The 13017-nt window shown below is 36.4% G+C and overlaps 2 protein-coding genes across 5 annotated transcripts in view; one reads left to right on the forward strand and one right to left on the reverse strand.

The window, feature by feature from the left end:
- The window catches only part of Shawl (Shaw-like), a 64031-nt gene that overhangs the window by 16758 nt on the left and 34256 nt on the right, over nucleotides 1-13017 (reverse strand). For all 4 annotated transcript variants that reach the window (XM_089463838.1, XM_089463837.1, XM_089463836.1 and 1 more), the window contains exons 3-6: nucleotides 6296-6445; nucleotides 836-968; nucleotides 586-765; nucleotides 6-512 (exon numbers count right to left, since the gene is read on the reverse strand). In XM_089463838.1, coding sequence (XP_089319964.1) covers nucleotides 6-512; nucleotides 586-765; nucleotides 836-968; nucleotides 6296-6445 — 970 coding nt within the window. The remainder of the gene's footprint in view (nucleotides 1-5; nucleotides 513-585; nucleotides 766-835; nucleotides 969-6295; nucleotides 6446-13017) is intronic.
- Aldh (Aldehyde dehydrogenase) lies at nucleotides 8679-12804 on the forward strand. Its single transcript, XM_018003554.2, has 4 exons — nucleotides 8679-8918; nucleotides 11044-11192; nucleotides 11263-11359; nucleotides 11431-12804. Exons 1-4 carry the CDS (start codon nucleotides 8799-8801, stop codon nucleotides 12622-12624), a joined length of 1560 nt encoding a protein of 519 aa, XP_017859043.1. The 5' UTR covers nucleotides 8679-8798; the 3' UTR covers nucleotides 12625-12804.

The raw sequence follows: 13017 nt of genomic DNA on the forward strand, positions 1-13017 counted from the left end.
CTTACAATGAGTCTGATGACCACCTCGATGAAGAACCAGACATTGCAAACGAGCTCCACGTAGAAGAACGCCTTATGTGGCTGGCCATAGGTCTCGACCCAGCCATGTTGTTGTCCTCCATCATTACCCAGAAGCTTTTGTTCGAAAAACTCATTGAAGGTGTTTGTCGTATTGAGATCACGTTTCAGACGCTGTCGCCCCTTCATGCTGGCTATGGGCGTGGCTTGGGCAGCGCTCAGATTGCCGCTGCTGTAGCTCGTATAGTTCGTGACACGAAATGTGGGACCAATACTGCCGCTAGGTGGCGTTATACTATGCTGATGGTATTGATGTTGCTGTTGCTGCTGCTGATGCAGCTGCGATTGTTGCTGAGGTATGGGCGACGCAAGCGGATCGTGGCCAGCGGAGCCGCTGTAGCTGGTGGGCAGGTCCACGCGAAAACCAGGATGGGTTTTCAGGCAGAATGATATCACAGAAACAAATATAAAGAATACCGACATGCCAGCAACAAACTGAAAAGCGAATGCGATTTATATATGTATAAGAATGATACAGGCAATATATGTATATAATTAGTGGATATACCTTAGCGCCCGTTGAGCTAGAGGGCTCATCGAACATGGCCCAGATCTTGGGCTTGAGACGTTGCCAGCAGTTAAGCTCGCCGTTGCTTAAAGCCTCCTCGAAGCCAAATAGACGCGCTATTTGCTCTTCCGTGGGTTTCTCATTTTCAATATCTAGTTTATCTAATATAGCTAAGGTGTTCTGCAAGGGCAAGCAAAATAGATATTCTCATAATTTTCAGTAAGTTTTTTTTATAGGTATTTTTACTCACTTGCGTATCGCGATGTATGCTATAAGTTGACCAGCAGCATGGTTCTACCTGATTCGAATCGAGGCCCCAGAACTCAAGTTCCTCCTCAAACAGCGGACCGCACACGTCTGTGGGATAATGCAGTTTGCCAGTTCTGAAATAGAATAATTAAATATATATAATAATTAAATATATATATATATATTTATATATGCATATATAATAATAAATTACTTTTTTTAAACATATTGTGGAAAATATTATTATATTTTTAAAAGTGCTGTATAGCTATTATCTTTACCTTGAAATATATAAAGTCAACAACAGTAATACAAAATTAATTTTCTTTCCTGGTAGTTCTTATAATGACTGTTCAATCAAAGTTTATTTATCCAATACTAATTATGTTAATCTTATCCATAATGATGGATATAGTAGTAGGAAAATGATCATCGATATAACAGAGATTATTAGTATAATTCAATATTATAATTCTATTATATATTGTATACATAATATTGTTAGCACAATGATCATTAGTCGAACTGCGATCATTCTTGTATTAGATTAGAATTTAATATGGTTTATAACAATTATTTATTTTTATTTATAATAATTTATAAATTTGCTTATATAGTTGTAACAAAAATTTAATAATTAATGTTGCCTAGATTTATTAATTAAATATATTTCATACTCTTAGTTATTTAAATATTTATCTCACATAAAAAAAAGAAGACGAAGAGGAAGAGTAGCATTGCACTGCACGACTGATCACGAGGAGTTAAGGAATACGACTAAAAGTCCGCTGCAGGTGTGTCGCTTTTATATACGGAACGAGACTCCCGCTCAAAATCGAGCTGCTACTCTTGAGTATTCTCTTTTTGAGTAACTTTATATTCTCATTCATTGGTGTTTGAGTGTACGAGTAGTGATGGAAGGTATACTTAGAGCAATTTCAATTCGGAGCCTCAACAAAAAAAATTTTATTAAATATTACATGAATAAATAATATATTTTAAAAATAAATTTGTATAATTTTTTAAAAATTACAGAAACCACAGAGAATAAAAACGTATAGTGCTTGACTAGGAAATGCTTCAAGGAGCAGACGAACAGGTCAATTCAGGTCGGGCATATATACTATACTCAGAGATATGCCGCGCCCTCTTCCGCTTTTAACATTCTCGCACAACCAATACATTCTCAATGCAATCTCTCAATGGATTTATACAAATTCAAATAGAAATTATAAATATTAAAAAAATCTTTAATTTAAGTTGATCTGCAAATCAACCAAAATAATAATTAGTTTACAATATTTTAGAATTTCTCCAGCAATGCACATGCATATCGGGCATATTCATTGTTGAGATACACCTCATTTTCATCCACATTCTCAGCAGCACCGCCCGCGTCCATTGTTTTATTCTGACCTGTGCAGGTGCAAAAGAGAATAAACGAAAAAAAGGAAACTGAAATACGGCTTGTTTTTCATGTGGTGCAAATTGCTGCAAATGGTTGCACGTGCGTGAGGCATGTTGCCTGATGAGGCAGAGGCGGATGCGGATGCGGAGGCGGAGGCTGCAGAGGCTTCGCGCTCGGTTTTCTGTTCTCTTTTTTTTTTTTTTTTTTTTTTTTTTTTTGGCTAACCAAGGACATGAACCTGTCCGCAGCAACTGGCCAAGTTGTAATACCATATCAGCTGCTGGACAGCCGTTGTCTCTTTGTGGCAGGGCCGTGTGTGGCAGCAGCAGCTATGCGAAATAAAAGTAATCGCATCTCTCGACAGGCTTCTATACATATATATTTTTCCTTTCATATATGCTTTTTTTACGTCCTGGCTGGCTGATGGCCATATGCGGCATATGCATCCTGAGCTGGTTCCTTTTTGTGCATATTTTATGCAACTTTTCTTTGGCAGCTTTTGTTGCGCTGCTTTTTCGTGTGTGCCAGCTCCCAAATCATTTCGTGCCCCGAATGTTGAATGCCCCAAAAACAGAAATAAAAACCCATAAAATGGGTGAAAAAAAAAGAAACGAAATTAAGCTAAGACCCAAGCTATGAGTGCAACAGAAAAAAATAAAAAAATAAAATAAATAAAACGAACGCTCAAGGCCATTATGAATGCGGGTGGACATGTGAATTGCGGCTTTTATTATGCGCGATGTGTCACGCCCACTTTACATACATACATTCACAAGCCCAGCGTGCCCAATCCTCTTGATCTGTCCAACTGCAGTGCACCTTTTTTTAATTAAATTGATAGCGCAATTAAGAGGACATTTCGATAGTCTTGAAGGTTATTTATATTGCGATATTATTTATGGCAGCGAATATAGACGTTGGGATTAAATGACAGAAAGCAAATGTGGAATACATATTGTAGTACAAAACGAATTCACCTGGCAGTTTAGAAGGAGAGATGGTAGGCTTAACTTGTTAGTTGTGTATCGTGTGACTATGAGAATCGAAAAAAAGAGGATAATAATCTCCAATTAGAAAATTTATTTTGTATTTTTATCGTCCTCTTAAAATCTGTTACATAATATGTACCCCAAAACTATAAAAACCCTTAAAATCGAGAAAATTCTATCGCCTTGAAACAAATTCATTCGATAGTTTGAATTTCTGCGTAAATCGAGAAAACAAAAAACTGATCCCCTTGCCATTTCGAATTATCGAAACTCAATTGTCATAGTTGAAATATGGACTGTAAATCTTTTTAACATACTTTTTTATTTAATACACAGGCAATTCCTAAAGTATATTAAAAATGTTTTAAAGCCTTAAATAGACCATTTTTTCCATAGTTTCACTAATACAACAATAAGAGAAGCTCGCTGTAAATAATATATATCGATGAAATTCATAAATCAAAATGGAACTGCAAAAAAATGTTGAAAATTTAAGTTAACTGTATGGCATATTGAAATATATTTAAGCAATATACATATTCAATATATATATATAAATAAATATATATATATGTTGTTCTATATACATAAATGAAAGTTGTAAATTTAATTTCCCATCGGATTCAATTTAAATCGAAAATAAAACCGTATTCCACAATTATGTGTTAGATTATGAAGGTATATACATATATATGAATATTTATGTATATATTATATAATATATTCAATATTCAAATCTAATCACATTTCTCTTCTTGTGAAAGCAAGCAAGAATACGCAAATTGCTTTAGAAATTGCAAAATGCTTCTGGCGTGTACATAATTCGATTGTGCAACCGCAGTACAGCATATAGAGATAAATATATATGCTATAAATATACATATATATATATAGAGTAATAAATGTTTATTGGGGTAGCTTGCTTATATGTCTCAAGGCTATGGCGCTGCTCTGCTTTGATATTCTTTTGCCAACTGCGAGTTAATTGAGTTGGAAAAACTGTTTGCCAACGCCCATGGCTATAGAGGGGTTCCACTAATCAATAGTGCAGATAACCGTTAGATCTATACATATACGTATGTACCTGATGCTTGTGTAAGGCAACAGCATGTTAATAATAACACTCTTTAACACAATTTGGGAAAAGTGTAGCACTCATTAAGAAAATCCCTAAAGAAAAGCGTCTTTATTATTTGTTCAAAGAACATCGTGCAAAGGAAGATTACATTTTCACGACATTCTACCATTGAAAATGTGTATAATAGAAATGGGGAAATGCAGAACAGTACAGAATAATTTATATAGAACTTTAAGACTTTCAGTTACCATAAGTTTTATTAAAACTGTCTTGTCTATTGGTATCACAAGGTATTAAGTATGCTTTTAGTTCTCAACACGTAAATAATATAAAAGTTCTCAAACTATATTTTCTTTACTTAATTATTGAATCTTGTTGGCCTGTGTAAACGCATCCAAGTTGCCTTCAACAAGTTTTGTTTGGCGTAAAAGGGGAAAAAATCGTGTCATTAATCTTGCCGTAAGCTAAGTTATTGAAGAGTGGAAACCTCGCCCACCCCCATGGCGCCCCCCGCCCACCACCAACTAGCTTACAATTTATCCTTGCCAACTAATGAGCGTTGAGTTTTTCTTGCGAAAGCGAAGCCCAAGAATTTTGATAAACTTTGCAGCCAAAAAAGTTGAGATTTATGACTGCCTGTATTTAGCTTGAGGTGCATAATTAAAATATAAGCTTACTCCTACTCTTACTCGTACTGTTCCTCTGATTTGATTTGATTTTATTTTATTTTGCTTGCTTTCAAGTCAAGGTAAATGCGCTGGAGTCGCCTAAGATTAATTACCCTGGTGAATATACTAATTAAATTGCTCCCAAAGTGGCTACAGCGGGGGAGATGTCATCATCTGTTCTTCAACAAAGTCGATAAACTTTGCCAAACTTTGAGATGCTTGTATGCAAACTGAAGAAGTGTTTGATGTAATTCGTGTGATAATGATGGCAACTAAATATATGATGAGTGATTATGGAGCAGAACATTGGCTTTATTTCACTATAATTTTATATATTTTTGTATGAAAAGGAAAACATAATTTGAAAATAAAACACAAATAAATAAATTAGAAAAAAAAAATAATAATCAATAAAATATATATTACAGCTGTGAAAACTAAAATAAAAATAAGTAGATAAATTCATTGATAAACAAATATAGCAGTACCTCTAAGACTGCATTCGCAAATTGTGCTATTTTATTTTTCACAGCTGTATATATGTGAAGTGAAAAGCATAATTTGAACAATAAAATACAAATACCAAAAGAAAAAGAAAAATATTTTTAAATATATATTTAAAAAAAAAAAAATAATAATAATAATAATAAATATACAAACAATAAAAATAAGAAAATAAAATCATAAAAATTGAATGTATCTATTTTGTGTTAAATAATAAATATAAGGCCAAATATAAACAATCTAATTTAATTAATAAAATGAATTATTTAATAAAATTAATAAAATAAACGATTTAATAATTGTATAAAATAATACAAATAATACAAATATATGTATGTCATTTTATCTATGGATCTTCTAGCGTGCTCTGCGTGTAATTAAAGAGGATCCAATAGCTTGTCTGTAAAGAGATGCATTCCGCTCTCTCTTTATTCTATACACGCACATTTGCTAGCAGGGCACTCGAGTGTAAGAGAGACTTTGTTCGATTAGGACAGATGCTCATGCGTCGACAGCTCTGCAAATTTGTCTGGATTGACTAAGTATATTGATAAGTATGAAGTAGTGTACAGCAAGGAAAGCAAAGTCGTAGGCTGGCGCCTAGAACAAATTGTGTAAGCTCAATGCGCGTAATAAATTAAACAAATAAGATCTTAAATCTGTTTGAACTGATTCAATGCTACTCGAAAAATATATATAATATATTAGAAAATATTTATATATAGTTAAAGCTGAAAGATTGCTTAAAATTGAAAAATATGCCATAATTCATGGCACACTATTACGTTAAGCCAATTAAAGCCGTTTAACTCACCTGTAATAATTGAGTATTTGCGTAAAGACGCCCGGATGACGATCGAAGAAATATTCATTGAGCACCGGATCATAATTAGCCAGGGCTTCGGTCAGGCGTGAGAGGCGCGTTGCAGGTATTTTCTTGAGCGTCGCCTTGTAGGTTTCATATCTGCAATAAAGAAGCAAAGTGAGCCAATAAATTCAACTGGATTTGCATGCAAATTAACTGCACTACGCATACGCCCCGCTGACCCAATATAACTTTACAAATTACCATTGCCATAACTCTATCTACCTCTCTCTCACTCTCTCTCTCTCTCACTCTTTCTCTCCCAGCATTTATATATGTGTTTGTGTGTAGTCTTGACCCTTTCGCATTGGCCATTAAATCAAGCCACAAAAAATTATACGTAACACAATTCGCTTCGGTCGGAATCTTACTACCAAAAAGTGAGTGATAAAAAATTCACTTGGGGTGGAGCGCGGAAGCGGGACGAAGACAAGGCTAAGTGTAAGTAAAGCCAGCTATAAGCCATTTGCATACATTTTGGCATTTGTGCTGACCTTTTTTTTTTATTTCCTCTTTTGGCCATCATAGATGCTCACTCTTTACTTTTATTTTCGCCACATTTATATATAATGCATAGCATCGTGCAATGCGCACACATTAACCCTTTGCTTGGGTTTGCTTTTGGCCCTTAAGCCGATGATTTGGCGTTAATGCTTCCATGCTAAGTAAATATTAAAGTTGTGCATTGGTTTTATAAAAAAAAGGATATGTTCTATATTTATATTTGTACATTTATATATAATATTATAGAAATTCGCATTCTTTAATGGTTCCTAATTTCCTTTCCTTTCCTTCCTGCCTTTGTTGACTTACAATATCCTCTTCTTAAATACCCTACATATAATCATATATATAAATATACTATCTTATTTAGTCTTTCGATCCTTCGCATGTTTCCATGCTATAAAGCTAAACTTTTACAAAGTCCCCACGAATACAAATTATTTTGAAAAGTTTTTATCTTTTGAAAGCCTTTGTACATGTTTTTCATAAATACATATATATGTATGTATGTCTCTTTTAAGCTGTCGATAAAGTTCCACCTGTGCTAACGAATGCCACATTGTTGCTGAAACGAATTGAATTTCCGACTTTCGCAAGATATAATTAAATTCAATTAACTTAATTTCCAGCAATTTATTTTAAATTTAATTTCACATTTATAACACGCGCCACGGCCTCAATATCTGTGTTGACATCCTGCATTTGGGAGAGCAATTCATATGCGTTTCGTGCTTTATTGTCAAATTGTTTGTATGGGATAAATTAAATATTTCATCCGACTGTTAAGAGCAGCCGGCAACAGCAAAAGCAATGGCGATGGCAATGGCAATAACACAAATGCGAACCGACGCACAACAATTGCCATTAACATTTATGAAGGCCATTTGATTATGGTAATTGACCCTGGCAGCTACAGGCGGCTATCGATAAGTGGACAGGGTCCTACGCATAAAAAACATACCCACACGAAAACTTTCATTCATTCACTCATTTTGCCAGGAGATTAGCTTTTCTGATTGGAATTTGAGCGACGCTAGGTATGGGTGACAAACACTCAACATTTGTTGTAATCCAGGCGATTATATTTGGCACAGCGTAGCTTATAAACATACAAAAATAGTACGAAAATTATTAAAGTTTCTTTGGATTCCTAATTGCATTAATAAATAAATTTCACACAACTAATCCTTCAGTCATTCCCATCATAATGACATAATATAATAACTCACAAAATTAATAAATAAATTACAAACAATTTGCATTCAATAACTTGCAAAAAGTCCATATTCAATGTTATTTATTCTCTTCCATTTATTTTGAGCATTGCTTAGCTCTTGCATTCCCCCATACTCAGTCTGTGAAGGGCTCTATTTAGCATTCCCCTCTAAAGAGAAACAGTCACTACGTTTGTCTCGTTCGCACTGCCGGTGCCTTTGACAGCGCACCCTCCACTCTTCAAGTACTTTCAGATAGCAAACAGCTTTATTACCCCAGTTGACAAATTATTTGAAAGCTTTATTGTTGTTGGCAATCTTAAAGAGTAAGCAATTCAATGGAACGCATATATGTATGTAACTTGACAAACACATACACAACAATTTATTTAGACTGAGTGTTGTTTTTGCTCATTTCATTTGCTTCCATTCTCTTTAAATGCTGAGCACTAAGAGTAGATTGCTGATCAGCAGCTGTTTGAAATGCTCTCATGCTCGCACAAGTGTGCGTTAGCTCGCAGCTGTCTGATAAGCTGACGAGTATGTCAGCGTATATATGTGTGAGTGAATGAGCGGCATGCCGTCTCCATAGTTTTCGCCTTTAGTGTCGCAGCAACAGTTTCTCAGTTGCTAGCTGCCCGCTAAACGACTAGCACGCGCTATTTCAATTAGAATTGTGCTAAACGGCCTAGTTTTTCATACTTGAAATTAATTAAAAATATAATATAAACATAATGCTGCGTATTTTGAGAACTAGTGGATTGCTGCGTGCGGAATGCAAAAATTTGGCTGCTGCTGCTGCCTATTCGGCTATGCCGCAGCCACAAACAACTCCAGATGTGCTCTACACTGGCGTAAGTATAGTCTATATATAAATTATATACATATGTTTGTTTGTGTACATAACACGCCTTATGCCTTGATAAGACCACGATAATGTGTAAGTGTAAATGAATACATATCCTCTACATATGTACATACATATGTAAGCTTTCAAACTTGATTATTTGCTAAGTAAAATTGCAAGTTTTTTCGTCGTTTGTTTTGCTTGACCTTGACAAATCGCAGCTGCCCTTTTGTTTTCACATTTGCGGCTACTCAACCACAGACACAAACAAAATCTATGTGAGAGCGAAGAGGGAGAGGCAAAAAAAGCAAACGCACTCTTTAAACATATTGAGTTGAATTCTATAATTAATGCAAATTCCAGGCTTACATGCAGAAAACCGGCGTTCATATGTCGCATTAGATAAACATTTGCCTGCTTCTATGTACATTCAGACATATGTTTATTTAAGTGTGCGTGTGTGCATGTGTATGTGACTTCTAAGCATAGGAAAATAACCAGACAAGAAACGCGAAGCACACATGCAAACCGGCGAATAGGCAGAGGCAAAGCAAGACAAACAAAAAATATATCGCGCTATTTACTACCGGCTGTTGTTGTTATTGTTGGTGCTTGCTGACGCTCTCGTTATATCACAGCCGCCGCTCTTTTTGCAGTTCACATTGTCAGAGAGAATAGAGAGAGAGAGCGCAGTGACTTTTCTCTTTTAAATTCAGCTGCTTTAAGCGCATTGTTGAATTTTATTTGGAGTTTTAAGCTGCTACAGTGCAGTGGGTATTTTTTATTTAATAAAAAGAGGAGCTGAGTTTTATTAATTATATGATATATTATTATACCAGTAACAAATTTTGTTTGATCGTGACCTTCGAATGTCGAACTACCTCTATAGGTCGCTCTGTTGTATATTAATAAACTTCTGTCAATATGTTTTTATATGAACACAAAATGCTACTGATAAGAGTCTTTTAATATGTATGTTCATTGCGATTAAGTGTGAATATGACTATACCTGTTTATATTTATTTTACCTGCCAATCGAATGTTTGATCGATGTTATCGTTTAATTAATTCATATACAGAATATATTAATATGGAACATAACGACTAAAACAAGTACATACATATATAAAAAAATATAAATATAAAATATAACACATTACTATTTAAATATCAATAGGTATAGGTAAGTAATATATATGTAGATTATTAAGATCTAACAAATTTAAGGTTGAAAATTATAAATTTTCTTTATATATGTTTTTAGACTACTCTCGCATATATTTATGTCTATATACAATATATGTCTCTAAACCCTTTTAAAATAAACTTTATTTCTATGCCAGGAAAGCAAATTCATATTTTTAGCTATTGTCCAGTTTTTTCGGGTATACCGCTAACTTGCTTATCTAGGGCTTCGGCTAGTCATCTGTCCCACACGTGTTGCTAAAGTATTTTAGTCTGGCGGAAATTTTTTACGATATTTCACAATTTACCTCGTCATGCTGAGATTGATTATAAACCTGAGAGACATTTGAATAAATTTACATACATACATACGTACTTATATATTCAAATATATTTTATAGTCAGCATGACTCTCTGCCTGCCCAGCTGTGTAAACAGCATAGTTTTAATCGAAGCCAACTAATTAGACAACATCTGGATTACACCAGAACAGTAAATTAATCTTATTGATTAGCTTCGTTCCGGCAATAATTGCGAAGCTTAACTCAAATTGTTTATCAAATTGTGTGTGTACAATGGGCTGGGTATATCAATCCCAAAGTGTAAACGAATTGGCAGCAGATTATTATGGAATAAATGCCTAGTAGATACACTATAACAAGTTTTGTTTATGATTAAATGACGATAAGCTCAGTAGATTCTCAATAAAAATCGGACTCGAACAAGCTTTTGAAAAACCTAGAACATGATTAACTGAACAGAGCTAAAGGAATTGATATAAATAAATAAATCTATATGTTGTAGTAAGATATGTTGTAGATAGATTTTGTTCTTACTTTTGCAAATAAATAAATAAAAGTAAATAATCATAGCTAACTACTTAGATAGTTAGATTATTATACCCGTTAAAATTTTCTTATGTCTTTACTTCAATTCATCCACTCCAGCTCTTCATCAACAATGAGTGGCACAAGAGCAAGTCGGGCAAGACCTTTCCCACTATTAACCCAACCACCGAACAGACCATTGCCGAAATCCAAGCCGGTGGTAAGGAGGATATAGACATTGCCGTTAAAGCAGCGCGTCAAGCATTCAAGTAAATATAATTTTGTAAATAAAATGAAGAATAATTTCTCATGCTCATTTGAACTTTATTTAATTTTTAGATTGGGTTCACCCTGGCGTCGCATGGATGCTTCGGATCGTGGTCGTTTGCTCTATCGCCTGGCTGATCTCATTGAGCGCGATCAAGTTTATTTGGCTGTAAGTGGTGGATAGCTATTCAAATATCAAATTGCACTCCTAATCCTAATCATAATGCTCTTTCGTTCTAGAGTTTGGAAACCCTGGACAATGGCAAGCCCTATAGCATGTCCTACAATGTGGATTTGCCCACGGCTATTAAGAATCTGCGTTACTTTGCCGGCTGGGCGGACAAGAATCATGGCAAGACCATTCCCATGGACGGTGACTTCTTTACCTATACACGCCACGAGCCCGTGGGTGTTTGTGGCCAGATTATACCATGGAATTTCCCAATTCTGATGATGGCCTGGAAGCTGGGACCTGCTTTGGCCACCGGCAACACCATTATTCTGAAGCCCGCCGAGCAAACCAGTCTGACGGCCCTCTACATTGCGCAGCTGATCAAGGAAGCTGGCTTCCCCGAGGGCGTGGTCAATGTGGTGCCTGGCTTTGGTGACGCTGGCGCCGCTCTGGCTAACCACAGCGATGTCGACAAGGTTGCCTTCACTGGCTCCACAGATGTGGGCAAGCTGATTCAGCTGGCGTCAGGCAATACGAATCTGAAGCGCGTCACTCTGGAATTGGGCGGCAAGTCGCCCAACATTATTCTAGCCGATTCGGATCTGGACTATGCCGTGGAGACAGCTCATTTCGGTCTCTTCTTCAATATGGGCCAGTGCTGCTGTGCCGGCTCGCGCACCTTTGTCGAGGACAAGATCTACGATGAGTTTGTGGAGCGCAGCGCAGAGCGTGCCAAGAAGCGCACCGTTGGCAATCCCTTCGATCTGAACACCGAACAGGGACCGCAGGTCAACGAGGAGCAAATGGAAAAGATTTTGGGTCTGATCCAGACGGGCAAGCAGCAGGGCGCCAAGCTGGTTGCCGGCGGCAAACGCCCCGAAGGTCTGCCCGGCTACTTCGTCCAGCCCACGGTCTTTGCCGATGTCCAAGACAACATGACCATTGCACGCGAAGAGATCTTTGGCCCGGTGCAGCAGCTCATTCGCTTCAAGAAGCTCGACGAGGTGATCGAGCGTGCCAACAACTCAGACTACGGCCTGGCTGCCGCTGTCTTCACCAAGGATCTGGACAAGGCTAACTACATTGTGGGCGGTCTGCGCGCCGGCACCGTCTGGGTGAACACCTACAATGCCCTGGCCGCCCAGGCGCCCTTCGGCGGCTACAAGATGTCCGGTCATGGCCGCGAGAATGGCGAATATGCTCTCTCCAACTATACGGAAGTCAAGAGCGTCATTGTCAAGGTGCCACAGAAGAACTCCTAAGTGCCGCAGCTCTGAATGCGAAAACCAATTTGCTCATTCGCAAATTGGAATTGGATTTTCTATTATAGCACTAAGCGCACATTAACTCGTCAATCGCATTGCTGTGTATTTTCCATTTGAATTAATTTTAGTGAACAACAAAGCACTCTGAAATATAATTGAAATTATTTTTTTACCAAATATTTGCCGTCTACTTCAAATTTGGCTGGTAAAATTGTAGAAAAACTATTGAATTGCTTTTTATTGTTATCACGTTATAGAAAAGAGTTTAAATTCTATTTATTAATCATTCTTTCTCTCCTATAATACTCTCTCTCGCTCTTTATTCTTTCTCTTTTTTTCAAATATCCTCTTACTCCCCTTATTTATTAATTACAGCGCGACTCGAAATAC

This window comes from Drosophila arizonae, chromosome 3 (genome assembly GCF_054131065.1).
Source record: "Drosophila arizonae isolate 15081-1271.41 chromosome 3, UAZ_ARI_1.0, whole genome shotgun sequence".
Taxonomy (NCBI): domain Eukaryota; kingdom Metazoa; phylum Arthropoda; class Insecta; order Diptera; family Drosophilidae; genus Drosophila; species Drosophila arizonae.